Source organism: Lynx rufus, unplaced genomic scaffold (assembly GCF_022079265.1).
Source record: "Lynx rufus isolate CCGP_SWC_20201006 ecotype Redwood Valley unplaced genomic scaffold, mLynRuf1.p SCAF_15, whole genome shotgun sequence".
NCBI lineage: Eukaryota > Metazoa > Chordata > Mammalia > Carnivora > Felidae > Lynx > Lynx rufus.
In genome coordinates, this window is record NW_025814829.1 from 23,351,141 (window position 1) to 23,369,115 (window position 17,975).

The following is a 17,975-nucleotide window of genomic DNA, read 5'->3' on the forward strand; positions in this document are numbered from 1 at the left end:
GGGTGGGGTGGAGGGGCACACCCCATGGCATGGATCTGGATGACATGGAGGCTGGGCACCCAGGCCTCCCTCAGCCACTGTCTGAAGAGGCAAGAGGGCACCTGACAGAAGATTGACAAGATGCCGGAAGCTGGGACAGGCAGGATCCCAGAATCCTCTAACAACAGACGCTTCGGAACAGGCAAGGGACAGCATTTGCAGCAAATGAGGAGGCTGACACCCAAGGAGGGAAAATGGATATCGCAGGTCACACCCTGAGTCATGTGGTGGCTTGCGCTTCCCATCCCCCACTCTGGCGATTTTCACATTCATTGCCTGCAATGAATCTCACACTCAAGCACAAGCTGATGCCAGCCAAGCCAAGCTTCTCTCGCCAAGACGGCCGATTCTCCGCTCCTGCGGCTCTGTGCCACGGCGCTCCAAAGCCCTGCCCTCCAGAGTGGGAGACAGAGACAGCAGCGGGGGGCACGGCCCCCTCCGCAGCTTGGACTTACCTGTGAGTCACCTGGGACCCTCGCAGGCTGGACATGGTCTCTTCCAGGTTCTGTCGAAGATCCAGGACGTTCTGCACTGTCCTCTTTCTCTGGGACTCTGGGTCTGGAGGGAGAAAAGCGCAGTTGGGTGAATGGAAAAGTTGCTGCTGAGAGCTGAGGGTGTCACGGAGTGGAGACTGATCATGTCCCCGGGACACCACTCCCCACGCTGTGCTGGTCACCCTGGGCACATGCCCTTGACCACCTGACGTCTCGACCCCGGAAGGGGGCTGTAGGCATGGGGCCTTCTGTGTTGTGCACTCCTCCCAGACCCCCTGAGGAATGGCTTCTGCTGGCTTCACTTTGGGGAGGCCCTGCTTCTCACAGCTGAGGTCCTGGGCAAGGTTCCCATGGTTGAGGTCACGTGGAGCGTCTGCCCGAAACCCCATCTCCAGTGATATGTTGGTAAATGTTTAACAATTGGCTCTTGGAGGCCGGGACGCCCTGACTTGGAGCGTTTGCCAATATCTGTGGTGTAAATACTCCTCCCGTGGCCCTTTTAAGCTACCAACGTGATGTCACTGACTGCAGGGTTAGGAAGAGATGCTACTAATTGGCTCTGGGGAGCTGGGACGAGCCAGCTTCAGCATGTCACACTCCCGGAGCCCCGAGCACTGACGGGGAATGTCTGGAGTTGTTCTGTGGGGTCCAGGAGAGCCAGTGCAGATAGAGTGCTTGTCTACAAGTGAGGCAGCTGGAGGGCATGGGCAGTCATTCCCAAGAGCGTGGACTGAACTCTGGGCAACTCAGACCCCAGACAACGGTGCAATCCCGAGTGGGGAGGATGTATGGGTGTGGCCGCCACCCTCAGGATCCTAAATGACCAGGGGTCATTTTATCTAACCTTGGTTTCCAGGCAGAATATTAACACGGACAGATGAGAAGAATCTACAAAGAACAAACAAATTTATCCCATCTCCTTTCCAGGGTGAAAATAACATTCAAAAGACCAAGGGTGCCAAGCATGAAGAACTCAAAGAACTTGCTCCATCCTTCTATCAATCCATCCAGTAAATCTTCATCAAACACATACTTTGTGCCAGGTACCACAGCAGGCCCTGAGGACACCAAAGTGAAGAGGTCCTGTCCCTGTCCCATGGTTTGTCTTAGACTTTGGGATCCAAAGTCACTGAATGGAAGCAAATCCCCCAATGCCTCCCTGAAAGACAACGTATGGAGAGTCAAAGACCTACAGAGAGATGATGGCAAAGCAATGGAGAAAACCCAAGAATCCTCATTCTCAGGCTACTTCCCTTTTCCCTCCAAACCCTCCGCGGTCCTCTCCTGGTCAGACTGCCCTCTCGATCCCTTCCCGACCCACAGACTCAGCATGGGTATGAGATTCCTTTTGCTGCCAAGGGGAATGTTTCTGAATCCCTTCAGGAGGCACTTCTTCCCCCAGGAACGAGCTCAGGCTGGCTGGTAGACAGCTGCTCCGTCTTGTCAGCCGAGGGGAGGCTGGGGAGGGCGGGTAGGAAACCAGGCGGCACCTTTTCTGAGAACCAGCTCCACATCCAGACCCAAGTACCTCTCCTCTCCTCTCCCTAGGGGAGCCTATGGGAGGCCACTGCAGCTGCTGGTAGGATCACTCAGGGTCAACATCATGTATCCACCCTCCATGCTGATGGCAAGAAGGGACAGATGGCAGGCCTCCATGCTCTGAGCTCTGTCCCCAGCCTTGTCGTCACTTCTGAGGTTGCCAATGCCTATTTATCCTGGCAATGTCACCTTGTGAGCTGCTCCATGCCTTTAACTGATGGCTTGGCATGGAACACAGACAGGATCAGAATGTGTATACGTATATTTTTAACGCTTGGTTCCCAAATGCCTGTGTGGGGACCAAGAACATTGCGCCAAGATGTGGGTTTCTGGGCCAGGGCAATTCTTTCTATGGGTTTGGCAGAGATGAGGGAAAGGCATGCATAACTCCAAGGGGTGTGCGGTCTCAAAGAGGAAGGTGACCAAGAGTTACTCAGAGACTTGTGTGTGTGCCAACCCTGTGCATATATCATCTAGCTGAATCCTGACATTCACGGGAGATTTGTGCTATCATCCCCATTTTACAGATGGGAAAACTGAGACTCCAAAAGATGAAAGAAACTGCCCAAGGACACACACCGTAGCACGCAGGACAGAGCAGAGTTGAGCCCAGGAAGAAACTGCCATTTCTCATTATGTATCACCGGGCATTTCTGCACCATTACTCTCAATCACAGTGATGGCACATAGTAGGTGCTCAATGGACACTTGAAGAATAGATGGACGCTACCACCAAAAAAATTGTCAAGTACATTTAAAAAAGAATGGATAGATACATGTCCCTTTAGGAAGTTGTCTTTTTTTTTTTTTTTTAAAGGAAAAATATTTAATCCACATCGTAGCCGGCCCCAGGACGGTCACTCTTACTCCTTAATGCTCCAGGCCCTGGGGCATGGCGGGTATGGGTGTGTGAATCTGGATCTTAATGCTCTAGTAGTGACAGAAAGGGAGACCCTTTCCTACTTCCTACTTCTCACTGCCCTGATCACAGTGCCTTCTTCCCCTGTATCTCTTCCCTCAAAAGCGCCCCTAGCCCCTACCTCATTTCCACAGCAGTAGAGCAAGGTGGGGATACCCCAAAGTCTCACAGACTTGCCAAAAATTAGAGCCACAAGAGTCCTTGGAAGTGACTCAATCCAACCTGGTCATAGGAGAGATGGGAGGCTGGGGTCCGGTGAAGGGGCAACTAGCTGGAGGTCAGAGAGAGATATTAATGGAAGATCTGGCATCAGGTCTCCCTGCACTGTAGGCTAGGGGCATACACAGGAGGAGTCCGGGTTAGAACCTGATTTGTTGGAGGGTGACCTGGACCTGCCATGTGCTCTCGGGCCTGGATGGGTCCTGCAGAGGCTACACCCTGAAGCTCCCTCCGTGCCCCAGCACTGTCCCCTGGTGGCCATCTTGGGCATACCTCTCTACTTCTCAAAGGCTCAGCTCACGATGGCTCCTGAGAAGCCTGGCTGTGCTCCGCATTTGTGGGTGACGGATACCTTCCTAGAGGTACAGCAGCAGCCCCACGATGAAAGGACTGACGTGCACATAAAGGGAAGGCCTCTGGAGCTCAAGAGGCTGCAGAAACTTTGCCTAGGTTGGGGGGCAACTTGATGTTCATATCCATGGCCCCAAAGCAAATCTTGACATACTCAATCTAACAATGTGAATAAAGTTGCGTTGGCAGAAGAATCCACCCCATCCCTCATCCTTGCTCACTCCTGACCTTCACTCCATCCACCTCTGACCCCCATCCCATAAAGAGGCTTCACCCCTTTCTCCCCATCTCCCATGAGGATCAGAGATGGGGGAAAGGTATCTGAGGCACACACTATATTTTGTGATGATAACCGCAAAGCTTGATGGTTTGTTTTATTGGATAAGTCTTGGTGCCTCAGAGGTCGCCTCCATGTGTCTTTGTCAAATGTTTGATCTGGGCGTGGGGCAGGCACAGGGGACACAATAGAGTACAGACACGGCAGAGAGGGAGGGCCCGGTACTCCTCTCCTCTCCTCAGTGTCCCTCTGTGTGGGATGCACTCAGGACACTCCCAGCCTATGCGGCATTTTTGTGCAGATGAGAAAAAGGCATTCTCAGGTGGACTCCGCTAGGGTCCTGCTTTTGCTGAGGGCTATGGTGTGGCCAGCAGAACACCCCTTTCGCTTCCCTTGGACACTCTGATCAGAGCACCTCTCGCGGCCCTACTCTAAGGGTCTGGGATGCTCACTCTTAGCTGCTACAGAATAGGGTCCTGCTGCAAGAATGGTGTGTGTGTGTGTGTGTGTGTGTGTCTGTGAAGCAGGGTTGGATAAAGGCCATGCAGGGCTCCTGCAGCTCTAGGTTGACAGGGAGGTCTACAAGTGGAGCTCATGAGGTTGTCCTGGGCCGCTGCTCCAAGCCTTTCCCTGCAAAAAGAGTGTGTGCGCTCCTCTGGCTCAGGAGAGAGCAACAGTCTCCCCCAACCCAGCCATCACCATGGTAACTCACAGCTGCCACAAACAACATCACCCTCCCAGCATGCACTGGGCATTGCAGGGTAGGATGGTGTTTCTACACACTGCTGCCTCTTTTACAAGACCAGAGAGCACAGTTTGTCATGAGTCTTTGGGCCAAAGCACCGGCAGTCAAATAAACCTGACACATAGGTGCACGCACACGCAAATGCACGTAATGCCAGTTGCCGATGCTTACTTCACGGTGGGCATGAACCTGAGTGCTTTCCCTGTTTGTCTGACTCCAAAGCTCCTGTTCTTTCCACTGCAATACGGGGCCTCGAGATACACACACACACACACACACACACACACACACACACACACACAACCTACTTGTGGTCCGGCCAGCAGTTTGTGGGAACCCTCACATTCGAATCACACACGTGCAGGTTTGCAATTCTGCAGACATTCGCACGGAGAGATTTATGTGCCCCTGTCTGTCTTCCATTGTAGGTGAGGAAGGCAAGAGATGAAAACAGTTGCACAGGGGTCGTTTATCTGGAGAAGGGATGGCACACCGGGAGGAGGCACTGTGCGTGTGATGGTAAATCAGGAAAACAAGCTTCCCCAAGAAGGCAAGACTATGAACTTGAACGAGACTCCAAGAAATGGAGACACTGGGACAAGAACAGACAGGGTGGTGTAGTAGCAAGAATATAGCCCTTAGAGTCAGAAAGACTGGAGTTCAGATCCTGCACTGTGCTTTCCCAGCGGGTCTGACCTTGAACAGGGCATCCCAGCTTGCTGCAGTTCTCCCCTCTGTAAAGCTGGGAGAATAGGGGTGCCTCCCTGGGAGGGTTGCTATGAGAGTGAAAGTGCTAATTCACGTAAAGTGCTCTGCACGTAAAGTGCTTGGCACACAGTATTTGTCAGAAGGTGTAAAGGGGGCAGGTGAGCAAAGGGCACACGCTCCCACTGGGGCTGCAGCTGGGTTCTTGGTCCTTCCATTTGCAGGTGGGTGGTGCTGTCCCCGCGGCTCAGGTGAACCCTCCTGCCTCCTCTGGGCCCTTGCTCTGGCTGGGGGAGGCCCTCATACTTGGAGGTAGGCAGCGGATGATGTGGCAACAAAACGCTGTCCCTGAGTCATCGGGCCCGATGACAGCCCTGCACCGTAGCTATGTTACATCTTCAACTCCCGCTCCCCTGGAGCCCATCTCAGCCATGGGCCTTCTCTGGCCACCAGTCTGAAATCTGATGTAGTAATGAATGGGGGCCTCCAATGCTGGGTAATAACCCCACCAGATCTAGGGAGGTGCAGGGAGGAGGAGGAGGGATGCCAGGGGATCCATCACCCAGCAGTCAAATTTACCCAGGTGCGGTACAATTTTAATTATTAGCTGACGATTAAGTAAACTCACTGTTGAAATCTTAATTACTTCCACCAGTGTTTCAGAAACCACATTAGTAGTTTAGCCCAGGGCAGAGGACTGGGTTCGTGTCTGACTTCTGCACTGGCTTTTGCTGTGAGTGGCTGGGCTCAGTGAGAAACAGCAGGAGAAATGGAGGCGACTCAAGAGGAAGAACGTTTTCAAGCTATGGCATTTCAGAGCTCGGAAGAATCATCTGCCCTCTCACTTTATAGATGGGGGGAAAACAACACATCACTCGGGCCCAGAGAGGGGTAAGACTTGTCCAGAGTCACCCAGGTTGCGAACGTCAGGGCAGGTGCGTTCTTGGCCCGGGGCTCTTTGTACCTGAGCACTGTGTCTTCTCCCTGGGCTGTGGGCTAGGAGTGAGAGGCAAGGACATGTGTCACCAGAGGGGGTGATCGAAATGTAAATTACGGTTTGGGATGTTCTGGAATAGATCCACTTAGATATCCAGGCTAGACTAAATGACCTGGGAGATTTTTGTGTTTTACCACATCACAACTAGTATTTGTGGATGACATTTTGTGTTTCCAATGAGTCAAATAGCTTTGGGAGGTGGAATCACTTTTATTTTTCTCCTCTACTCAAGGACACGCACCTTCAAAGTCCATCCATGGCAGGTGATGAAGGCCCACCTCGGGGCCGTCCTTCGTCTGCCAGGTCTCAACCCACTGCTCAGAGGTTGCACTACGTGGTTCTTGCAGCCAGCAACCTTGCACTGGATTGACTGCTATCTTGGAAGGAGTCTTGGAGGGTTCAGTCCTGCGGGGTGGCCTTGAGCAGGCACTGAAACCGGTAGGTGACCCAGCACCGAACTCCCCCGAGTTCAGGCAGAGCAAGAGACTTCTCCCTACAATCCCATCTCCTCCCGCCACCCGTGTCCTCACCTTCTGACGACCCCTGAGGCCCTAGAAAGAACACTGGGTGGGCCTCCATGCAAGAGGCACCCCCATCCATGGAGCACGCAGGCGGGGGACGATTTGTTCTGTTACCAATTCTGTCATTTCACTTATCCCCCCACGTACGTCACAATATTGTCAGAGGTGGTTGTCACAGAATCCTGCAGCATGACAAATGACACACATCTGGTTGTTGAGTGCTCCTGCTCCCTAGAGGAGCTCTGGGGGCACTTCATCCTTGCCCCAGAGAATCCTGAACACTTCCAACCAGCGTGTGAACTGAACTGAGCCAAGTGTACATGGCCCTACCACTAGGTGCTGCACGGGGCAAAATACCTAGAAAGAGCCAGGACTAAAGAAATAACACATTGGCCACATGGATGTGAGGCGAGGAAGGGAAAACCAGGAGATGGAAGCAAAACCTGGGGCCAGAGACAGGGGCAAGCATGGTCACTCCTGGCCCGGGACTGCCAGGCAGGTGTCTCCAGATCACCTAGTGTTTCCATTTTGATTGAATCACAAGGCATGGGTCAGAGAGCCTCGGCAATGTGTCTCCACTGGGCACTGGGCTAAGAGGAAGGGTGAGGCAGGGGGTGTTGGGGAGGAAGGCAGCAGGCAGACTTCTGGCTTGCCCTTTCTGAGGGCACACGCTAATTAGCTGTGAGGTCTTGGGTAAATGACTTCCCTTCTTTGGGCCTCAGTTTCCCTATGTATAAAATAAGGGAGTTGGTGTAGGGGTTACCCACGGCCTCTAACCAACTCTGACTGTCCGGCCCTACAGCTCTGTAGTGAACCCCACACAAGCATCTTTTCTCCCAGCATCTTGTGAACCCCCCACAAGCATCTTGTGAACCTCACACAAGCATCTTTTCTCCCAGAATGTGTTAAAGATCAAGTGTAAGAGTGTCACCCCTGGAGATTATGATTTAACAGGCTGAGAGGGGGCCAGGAATCCGCATCTTTGCAAGCCCCCAGTGTGGACGATGTGATACAGGAAGTCACATTTTGAGAAATTCTGACATCTTGGTGCACACCACCAGAACAGTATGTCTATCACAAAATGGGGGCTGATTTCCCGATGCCAGGCCACTGGGCTGTGCCCTGGGCCTTCAGACCAAGTCTACTCCCTGGGCACCTGGGCACACACCCACTGTTCTCCGGGAAAGCCCACTGCTCCATCTCCAGGAGGCATTTATGTCCTGCTCCTCCCAGGATGCCAGCCGCAGTCCAGCCCCTGCCAGGTTCGTTGCTGCTGAGGAGGGCCACAAGGGGGCGCTGCCGGCCCTCAGCCGGCCTTGGCCTTGCTGCTGCCGCAGTGCTGCAACACGGGCAGCTGTCTTGCTCTCAGGCTTGCAAGCAGCTACTAGAAGGGTCCTCTTCCCTCTGCATTCTGCTTAGTACACCTCCTTTCCTCCACAGGCTCTGCACTCCCGGGGCTGGCATCCTTCCCCCGACTATCATCCTTGAAGAAGAGCCAAGAGTTTGCAGCACCTACTTTGGGGGGCCCTGTCTTGCTCACGGGGAGAGTGAGCAGTGCTTGGCTTCTGAGGGGAGTCAACTGGCCCTGGGCATGGGGGGTGGTGGGGTGGGGAGGGGTTCCGGGGATCTCTGGGTTCCACTTGGCAAGCTCAGATCCAGGGCCAAAGTCTCAGAGAGACTCCAGCTGGCCTACATAGTGTTGCCAGTGGGAAGTGGATAAGGGTTCCGATCTGTGCTCTGGAGGTCTCGCTCTGCACCTCTGCAATGTTCCTGAGGCAGGAAGCTTGCCTGATGAGGAAGGAGATGAGTCACCCCCCTACACCCCCACCATGCCCAGCTTGGCCCTTTCTGGGGGGGAGAGTGGCAGCCTCTCTCTGTAGTGAGCGGGAGGGAGGAAGCGAGCCAGAGGGCAGCCCCACAAGGCTGCCCGGGGCCAGGCCAGCTCAGCCTTGCTCAGCTGGTGAGCAGGTACAGTCTTTGGATGTGAACTTGGAGAGTGAGCATTAAAGCTCCAAGGGAGAGAGCAATGCCACCACAGCCGCTTCTTCATACCTAGCACCAGATAATTGCCTTAGGTAAGCACTGCGGAGGGCAGTCAGCGGTGAGGGCTGCGGGAGCAGGAGTGACAGCCTGCCTGGATAGAGCCCTATGGGGAAGGGGTGCTGGTTTCCTAATCCTGTCCTCTTCCCTTCCCCGCCACCACGTCCCTCCGCATGTTAGGTTATAGGATCAAGAGAGAGGATTCTCAACTATATTCAATCTTCTCTCATTTAAAGACCTGGGCTCCAGGCTCAGCTGGGAGGGAAGGCCTCCTGCAGAAAATGAACTGCCTGCCTCCGCAGGAGACGTGGTCCCCCCTTCCCTGACAGGCCCTGCCTCTCCTGCCCAGTGGACCTCGAGATTTACTGGCAATGTTTTCCATTAGTGATGCTGCCCAGACCCTACATGTGACACCCAGCTCCAGTGACGTTGCTGCTGCCAGGGAGCCGGGAGTGGTTGTTACAGCCACAGTTTACACAGCAGAGAGATTGTCTGCAGGCAAAGCGAGGAGGGGAGAGGAGGCACGGGAAAGGGCTGGGGGCTGGGCCCAGGCATGCACAACAGCTGAAAGGTGTCCAGAGATTTCTGATTGTGAACTAGTAATATCAGTATTGGAGAACTCTCCTACAGCACCGCGTCCCAGGCACTGGTCTAGAAGCTGGAGGTACATCAGCCCATTTAGTCTTCGTGACGACCCTCTGAGGCAGTCCAGCTATTACCCCAGTTCTACTGTAGAGAAAACTGAAGCCCAGAGAGGTTAAGTAAGCTGCTTAAGGTGATACAGCAGTAAATGGCGAAGCCAGAATTGGACCCAGATAGTCTGATTCTAGAGCTGTACTGTACAATATTGTAGCCACTAGCCACAAATGGACATCTAGGCAGATACATAGATGTATCATTCACATTACATAACAATCACCCTTTTAAAGTACAATTCAATGGTTCTTAATTCGTTTGCAAAAGTTGTACAACCATCACCACTATCTAATTCCAGAATGTTTTTATCACCCCCCCCCAAAGGACCTCTATACCCATTAGCAATCACTCACCACCCTCCCCTTGCCCGGTCCCTGGCAACCACCTGTCTCTATTTTGCATCTGTACAGACTGGCCAATTCTGGACATCTCTTATAATCATGAATATTGGTGGCTGTCAGGGGCTGGGGCAAGGGGAGAGTGGAGAGTGATTGCTAATGACTGGCTACTTAATGCAATGTTGTCAACGTTCATTCACGCTGTATCATGTATCACTACTTCATACCTTCTCGTGGCTGAACAGTTTTCTACTGCTTGGATAGACTTTATTTTACTTATCCATTCATCATTTGATGGGCATTTGGGCCGTTCGCACTTTTTGCCTATTGTACGCATAAAGCTACTATGAGCATTCATATATAAGTCTTTATGTGGACATACATTTTCCTTTGTCTTGGATATATGCCCAGGAGTGCAACACTGGGTCATACGGTCATTCTATGGTTCACGTTCTTGAGGAACTACCAGGCTGTTTTCCAAAGTGGCTGTCCTTGTGGCATCTGGCTGGTTCAGCTGGTGGAGTGTGCGACTCTTGATCTAGGGGTTGTGAGTGTGAACCCCATGTTGGGTGTAGAGATTACTTAAAAATAAAATCTTAAAAGGCGCCTAGGTGGCTCAGTCAGTTAAGTGTCTGACTCTTGATTTTGGCTCCCGCCAAGATCTCCTGATTCATGAGATCGAGCTCCACATGGGTGCACTGTGCTGACAGCATGGAGACCGCTTGGGATTCTCTCCCTCTCCCTCTCTCCCTCCCTCTCTCTCTCTCCCTCTCTCTCGTCCTCTCAACTAGCACGCGTGCTCTCTCTCTTCCTCAAAATGAATAAATAAACTATAAAAAGCAACAACTACAACAAAAACCAAAAAACCAAAGTGGCTGCCCCACTGCACATTCCCCCCAGGTGCGAGGGTTTTTATCTCTTCACATACTCCCCAACACATATGACTGTCCGTTTCGTTTTTTTTTTTTTCTTACTATTATGGTCACCCAAATGGGTGCAAAGTGGCATCTACCATACATTTAATTTGCATTTCCCTAATGACTGATGATGTTGAGCATATTTTATGTTTAAATTAATTAAAATTAAATAAAATTTAAAATTCAGGGGAAGCCCGGGTGGCTCAGTCGGTTAACCGTCAGGCTCTTGGTTTCCGCTCAGGTCACGATCTTGCAGACTTCGTGGGTTCGAGCCCCGTGTCGGGCTCTGCGCTGGTAGCACAGAGCCTGATTGGGATTCATTCTCAATCTCTCTCTCTCTCTCTCTCCCCCCACTCTCTGCCCCTCCCCCACTTGTCCTGTGTCTGTCTCTCTCAAATAAATAAACTTAAAAAAATAAAATAAAATTCAGTTCCTCAGTTGCACTAGCCACCTCATCACAGCTGGCTCGTAAGCCCTATAGCCCAGATAGAGGTCATTTCCATCGCCTCAGAAAGTTCTATTGGACAGCACTGCTAAAGCCCACTGGGCTTGGACTGGACTCACATCACCAGCTGTTTCTAGAAGGTGTTTGCCCTTGATGGAACTCTCAAGTCTGGCATCTCCATTCTACAGATGGGGCCCATCTTGAGGTTCATGTGCCCTGACGCTGGAGACCAGAGCAGGTCAGACAGAGACTTGCCAGAGCACTGATCTGAGTTAGTGGCGGAAGGCAGCCAGGAGCAAAGGTGAAGGTGTGCTTTGGCTATGTGCTCCTGTCACTTAGCTCCCCCAGATCTTTGACTTCACTTCGTTTTTTTTTTAAGTTTATTTATTTATTTTTGAGAGAGAGAGAAAGCACGATTGGGAGAGGGGCAGAGAGAGAGAGAGAGAGAGAGAGAGAGAGAGAGAGAGAGAGAATCCCAAGCAGGCTCCATGCTGTCCATGCACAGTCTGATGCGGGGCACAAACCCACGAACCGTGAGATCATGACCTGAGCTGAAGTTGGACGCCTAACCACCTGAGCCACCCAGGTGCCCCTGACATCACTTCCTTTCCCAGGACCTACCAATGGCCAAGCGACAAGAGGCACTGTCTCTGAAGTTACTGCTCTTCTGATGGGAGACCCACCCCCACCGTGCCTCTGCCTGTATCAGAACTCCAGGCTACGGACCTTCCCGAGTTCCCCCACCTAGACCTGGCAGTTCCCTCTGCAGCCATGTGCCCCACCTGACTCCCGCGGGAGTGGCTGCACTTTAGCGAGAGGACAAGTTGAACGGATAGACTACCACTGCTTTGGAAGCACCTACTGACCCCAGGAGCTGCTGGTGTCCACCTGAGCCATCCCCGCAGGGCCTGCCCTCTGGGAGGCCAGAGCTAGGAGGCTGGCATGAATGGCTGTGGCCATGCATGCATCACCAGTGCACTGGTGATGCATGAAGTGCATGATGAAGTGGGGTTGGACTCAGCAAATCAGGGAGGGGCTCCTGACAGAGGTGGCCAATGATCTGAAACCAAAGGAAGGGAAGGAGTGAGCGTGACCACAGGCAACAGAGCCAGCCCCTGATTCGGGAATGGTGTAGCCTAAGCCAAGGCTGAGCCACAAGAGAGAAAGGACTGACTCTGAGTGTTGGATGGCAGGCGGCCACGGGGCATAGAATCAGCTTTACCACCAATCAGCCTATGACCTTGGGCAAGGTACTTCATCCCTGAGCCTCAGTACGCTTACCTATAAAGTGAAATAATGACACATACCTCCCAGAGCTGTTGTTCAGATTTCATATCCTCCCCCCCACCCCCCCACCCCCCGCCACTCGATCGTGACCTCTGGGAAGGCAGAGACATGGCATATTCATTCTGTATCAGCACACAACACCTCAAATCCAGGGCATGCTCCCCTCACTGATTCAAACAGTGCAATGGGAGAGGGGTGTGGATTTGGGGTGGGGTAGTGTGCAGGGGGAGAAAGAGCAGATGTGGGCTGCTGATACGAGGTATGGCCGGTCTGTATATGTGCCAATATAGTCAGCCCCTGCTTGTGCAAGCCTAGAAAAGGGTAGACACTAATACTCCTGAGACAACAGAGCTGGCAGAAGCCTCGGAGGTTGTTTCACGGAAGAAGAAACTGAGGCCCGACGGAGTGGCAATGACTTGGTCAAGATGACACAGCTTGCTGATTTCAGAGCCGGGCTGGGGGCCGGAGGAGGTAGCAGTCACGCTTTAAGGAGATTCCAGGGAGGAGGTTGGGGACAGGGTGTGAGCAACGCAGGGCTGCCCCCCAAGGGGGAGGTCTCTCTGCCTAAGAAGGCTGCTCACACTTCCTTCTTCCTGAGCCTCGGCTCTGCCTACAGAGCATCTGCTCCTACACCAAAGAGCTGTTGTCTCCCTGCCTGGCTGCCTCCCTGGAGAACTCACATTTCTGGAAAAGCCTTCTATGTCACCGATCCCTCAACCCTCTGCCGCCTACCACTGGGGACCTTCAGGCTCAGCCCATCTGCCACCAACACGTCTCCCCACCTTCAGGACGGTCCCACTACCCACCGAAAGGACCAAGCTTGGACAAAGGCCCAGGCACTCCCCCCATGGCTTGGGCACACACTAAAGCAAGAAGGAATAAGGTTAGCTTTAAGATTTCCACTTAAGAAGGCAGAGAAGTCTTACAGTGAAACTTAATAAGGTTGGCTAAAGAGTTATTAAAAAGCAGGGAGTGTTCTCCGAGGCAGGAGGGGAAGGGGAAGGAAACAAATATTTACTTAGTATTTTCTATGTGCTGGGCATGATGCTAAACACTGACACACAGTCCACAGCAGGTCACAGTGCCTGCATCATTCCCTGTGCTTTGTCTCACGACACAGACATTTCATCATCTCCCATCATCCCAAGAAGAAGGGTGAGCACAGCACAGTAAGATATTTTGAGAGAAAGAGACAACATCTACATAACTTGCATTACCATATATTGTCATAACTGTTCTATTTTACTAAAAGTTATTGTTGTTAATCTCTCGCTGTACCTAATTTATTTTTTAAAGTATTTAAAAAAAATTTTTTAACATGTATTTATTTTCAAGAGACAGAGAGAGACAGAGTGCGAGAAGGGGAGGGGCAGAGAGAGAGGGAGACACAGAATCCAAAGCAGGGTCCAGGCTCCAAGCTGTCAGCGCAGAGCTCGACGCGGGGCTCGAACCCACCAACGGTGAGATCATGACCTGAGCTGAAGTCGAACGCTCAACCGACTCAGCCACCCAGATGCTCCTTTAAAGTTTTTGTTTTTTTTTTTTTTTTTTTTTAAGTTCATCCATTTAGGGACGCCTGGGTGGCTCAGTTGGTTAAACAGCTGACTTCAGCCAGTCATGATCTCATGTTCGTGGGTTTGAGCCTCGCATCGGGCTCTGTGCTGACAACTCAGTCTGGAGCCTGTTTCAGATTCTGTCTCTCTCTCTCTCTGCCCCTCCCCTGTTCACACTCTGTGTCTCTCTCTCTCACACCCAGGCTCAGAGCCTGGAGCCTGCTTTGGATTCTGTCTCCCCCCGCCCCCCGCCCCTCCCCCACTCATGTTCTGTCTGTCTGTCTGTCTCTCTCAAAAATAAGCATTAAAATTTTTTTTAATTATAAAAAAAGTACAAAGCTTACTTATTTTGAGAGGGAGAGAGAACAAGTGGGGAAGAGGCAGAGAGAGGGACACTCACTGTCAGCACAGAGCCCAATACACGGCCTCGAACTCCCAAACCGTGAGATCATGACCTAAGCCGAAGTCAGACGCTTAAACCACTGAGCCACCCAAGTGTCCCTCACTGTCCTTAATTTCGAAATTGAACTTTTTCAGAGGTAGGTGTGTGTAGGAGAAAACATAGTGGATATAGGGTGTGGCTTCAGGGGCCCACCGGGGGTCTTGGATCATGTCCCCTGTGGCTAAGGGGGGGTGACTATACATTTTGTCCTTTCACACAACAGCCATCAGGGGTAAGTATAACCACCCCCGTTTTATAAATGTTTGGCTCAGAGAGGCCAGTTAACTTCCTACGGTCCACAGTTTAAGTGGTAGAGTTAGAATGTGAACCCAAGTCTGGCTCTGACAGTCTGTGCTTTTTCCAAAATAAATGATAAATGACAACAAAGACAATATCGCTCGACACCAGGAAGCCCTTCCTGACTGACAGGCTGGAACTGTACTCCTCACATTCACAGGAAGAGGCCCGTCCTCCACACCATGGAATGAATGAGCTATGGGACTGCCAGGAGACGGGTGGCGGCGGGGGGTGGGGGGAATGGGCCGCAGGCCAGGTCAGCGTTTCTCCACCTCCAAGACTCGGGGCCGCCAGCCAGTCCAGGCCTTGCTGGCAATCACTGCTCCTGCCCAACACTTCCTAGAGGGAGCACTTTCTCCCCACTGGGCTTCATCCCAGCTCTGGAACCTGCAGATCTTCTGGCCTCGGAAGAACCTTCCTAGAGCATCTGGCAGGCAGGTTGCATGGCCCGCTTGCCAACCCCAATGGCTATGCTCGGCGGCTTAATCAGATCACTCAGAATCCTCCTCTTCCCTGCCCAATTCCAGGGCAGGAGCCTGGGAACCAGCTGTGGCCAAAAGCAGGGCTCCAGCACCACCCCCTCCTCCTGCCCTCCCACCCTCCCCTTCATGGGGAACACATGTGGGGGACTGAAGGCTCCCACCCCACCTCCTCCTGACCCTGTCCTGCCCCCACTAGCTGGCCTCTCACTAGAAGAGCCAAGGGGTCCCCACACATCTGGAAGGGAAGTGTCTTCAGAGCTCGAGCACCAGGCTGGAAGCCAAGGCCCCTGGGTCCCAGTCCCAGCATGTTCTGGCACCTGGGAGCAAGTTGCTCGGCCCTTCTGGGCCTCAGTTTCCCCTTCTGAGAGAAAAAAAAATCTCAATCCCGTTCCCTCACTCGTGAAAGTGGGGGAAAGGATAGGAAAATAGAAAGGAAGTAAGCAGGAGCTTATGTACTGGGCATTCTTCTCCAGAAGGTCCCGTGGGGTGGGGGACAAGGGTTGCAAGTCACTCTGGAGAGCCTGGGTCCACATCAAAGTGAAGCCCAGGGAGGGGCAGGAAGAAGAACCCAGGCTTAGCCCTTGGCCGAGCACCCTAGGGGCTGCAAACAACCCACGGTGGCCCAGGTCCCGTCCCACAGCCACCAAGACACTTAGGTCACTGTTTGAATGGAGCTGAATTCCCAGGGAAAGATCTCTCCTGGAAACTTCCGGGTCTGCCAAGCTACAAAGCCACATCTAAGTTGAGTGACAACAAATCCTTCCAGCGTGGAGCCCCAGCCCCTTCCCCAGACCTCACTTTCCCCCTGGCCGGCCAATGTATTAGGGCCCTTGGAAGAACCTGGCCTGGCTTTTTCTTGCAGGAGCCCTCTAAAAGAAGGGCAGAGAAGGGGTGAGAGGGAAAGAGCTTACTCTGAATGCTGAGTAAGGTCCAGCTTGAACCAGGAGCCATACACAGGGTTGGAGGAGGGAGGGCCGGTTTGTCCACGGGAAGTTCCTGGATTGGAGGCAGAGGCTGGGGAGGAGGTAGACATGGGCAGTGAGCTGCCTGCACTCAGGTACAGGAGAAGTGGGGCCTGTGTGTGGGGCCCTGGGGAGGAGAATGCTTCAAGAATGCCCTCGGTGCAGGCATGGGAGGCACTGCCCTGGGTGCACAGGGGACAGCCAGACGCCCTTGGCTACTTATCTTCCTCCCTGGTGCAAGAAAATGCTCTGACCCATGGAAACTGAAGCAGGAGGCCCAAGCATGGAGGAGGCTGGCCTGGGGCGAGGGGGCGGGGGGGAGGTGGATCTATTGCTGGGACAAGGCCAGGCTCAGAGGAAGGTTCTCTAGGAAAAGTGGACAAGAAAAATGAGCACCTAGGGCCTGGCCAGTCTTGACTCTTGGAAATCCATAGGCTCCTTTGGCAGAATTGATCTCATTTGCCCCTCTCCAGAAGCAAGGAGGTGAACTAACATTTACTACATGCCTACTGTGTGCCAGGCCCTGCACATTCCTATGTCATTTAAGCCCCATAACATCCCTGTGAGGCAGGCACTTTGAGATCCCACTTTGCAGCTGTAGAGACCGAAGAGAAATTTGCCTTTGGCCTCAGCTATGAAGCAGCAAGGCTGAGACTAGAACCAGCTTCTCTGATTCCACTTCCGGGGCTCAGCCCAGTGAGTCACTTTGGTGACCGTGCGTTTCATTCATCACAGATTTTCAATGAGAAAGCAACCTGAGAGAACAGAGCCCAGAGATAAACAGCCTAGCTATTTATGGCTCCCCTGATTGGCCTCTAGCGTTTGTCAATAGGATGTACCTATTCTTAGGGATGTACTGCCGACCAAGGCTATCATCCTGGGATTCCGAGCCTAGCTCACCCTGCCGCCACCGCAGCCAGGGCTGGGGTTCCAAGATGTGTTCTCCCTGCAAATGATCCCCAGCCCGTCTCGGGGCAAGGGGCCCTGGCAGCTGGTGACCTCTGCCCCCACCCTCCCAGGGGTCATCTATCTTTAATGAGACAGAGGACTTGGAGGGGGCACCCCAGCCTCAGAAAAACGGTCAGAGAAGAGATGGGGAATCAATGCGTGTGCCTAGCTCTAGCTCCAGTCAGAAGTTTGTTGACAAAGGGGGTCCTCTGGCCCTCCAGGTTTCCTGGCCACTGCTCCCACTCCCCACTACAGTGAGCAGCTCCCCTGTACCCCTGGTCCTAACTGGATGAGCCCCGGTGATGATTCGGGGGCTGCCGTGCGTCTCCAGCTCTGTGCTCTGTACTGACAGGCGGTTGCCATGGGAACAGCTGGCCAAAGCTGCACTCCTGGGGACAGGGGTGGTCACTCCTGGAGACAGAGGTAAGCGGACGTGACTGAATTGATGTCTGTGCGTGTCCCCTCCCCCACCAGGAAGCCAAACTGGGGATCAGGCTGGGGAGAGAACTGTGTACAGGAGTAACAAGCCCTGGCTGGAGGCTGGGAGATGGCTCGGATGGTGAAGACCCATCCCTCAACCCAAGGAGTCCGAAGGCATGCCACCCATGCCACCGTGGGCCTCTAGACTTCAGTATCTCTCAGATGACATTCGAGTCCTTGGTCTGGCATTCAAGGCCCTCTACCATAATTGTTTGGCCTGATCTTCATTAATTCCCTACAATTTCCTCCACCCATTCAGGTTGATCTCTGCTGCCTCCCATT

At 52.9% G+C, this 17,975-nt stretch overlaps 1 protein-coding gene across 6 annotated transcripts in view; it reads right to left on the reverse strand.

Annotated features, from left to right (window-relative positions):
- The window catches only part of NAV1 (neuron navigator 1), a 173,195-nt gene that overhangs the window by 92,122 nt on the left and 63,098 nt on the right, over positions 1-17,975 (reverse strand). For all 6 annotated transcript variants that reach the window (XM_047076696.1, XM_047076695.1, XM_047076694.1 and 3 more), the window contains one exon: positions 495-597. In XM_047076696.1, coding sequence (XP_046932652.1) covers positions 495-597 — 103 coding nt within the window. The remainder of the gene's footprint in view (positions 1-494; positions 598-17,975) is intronic.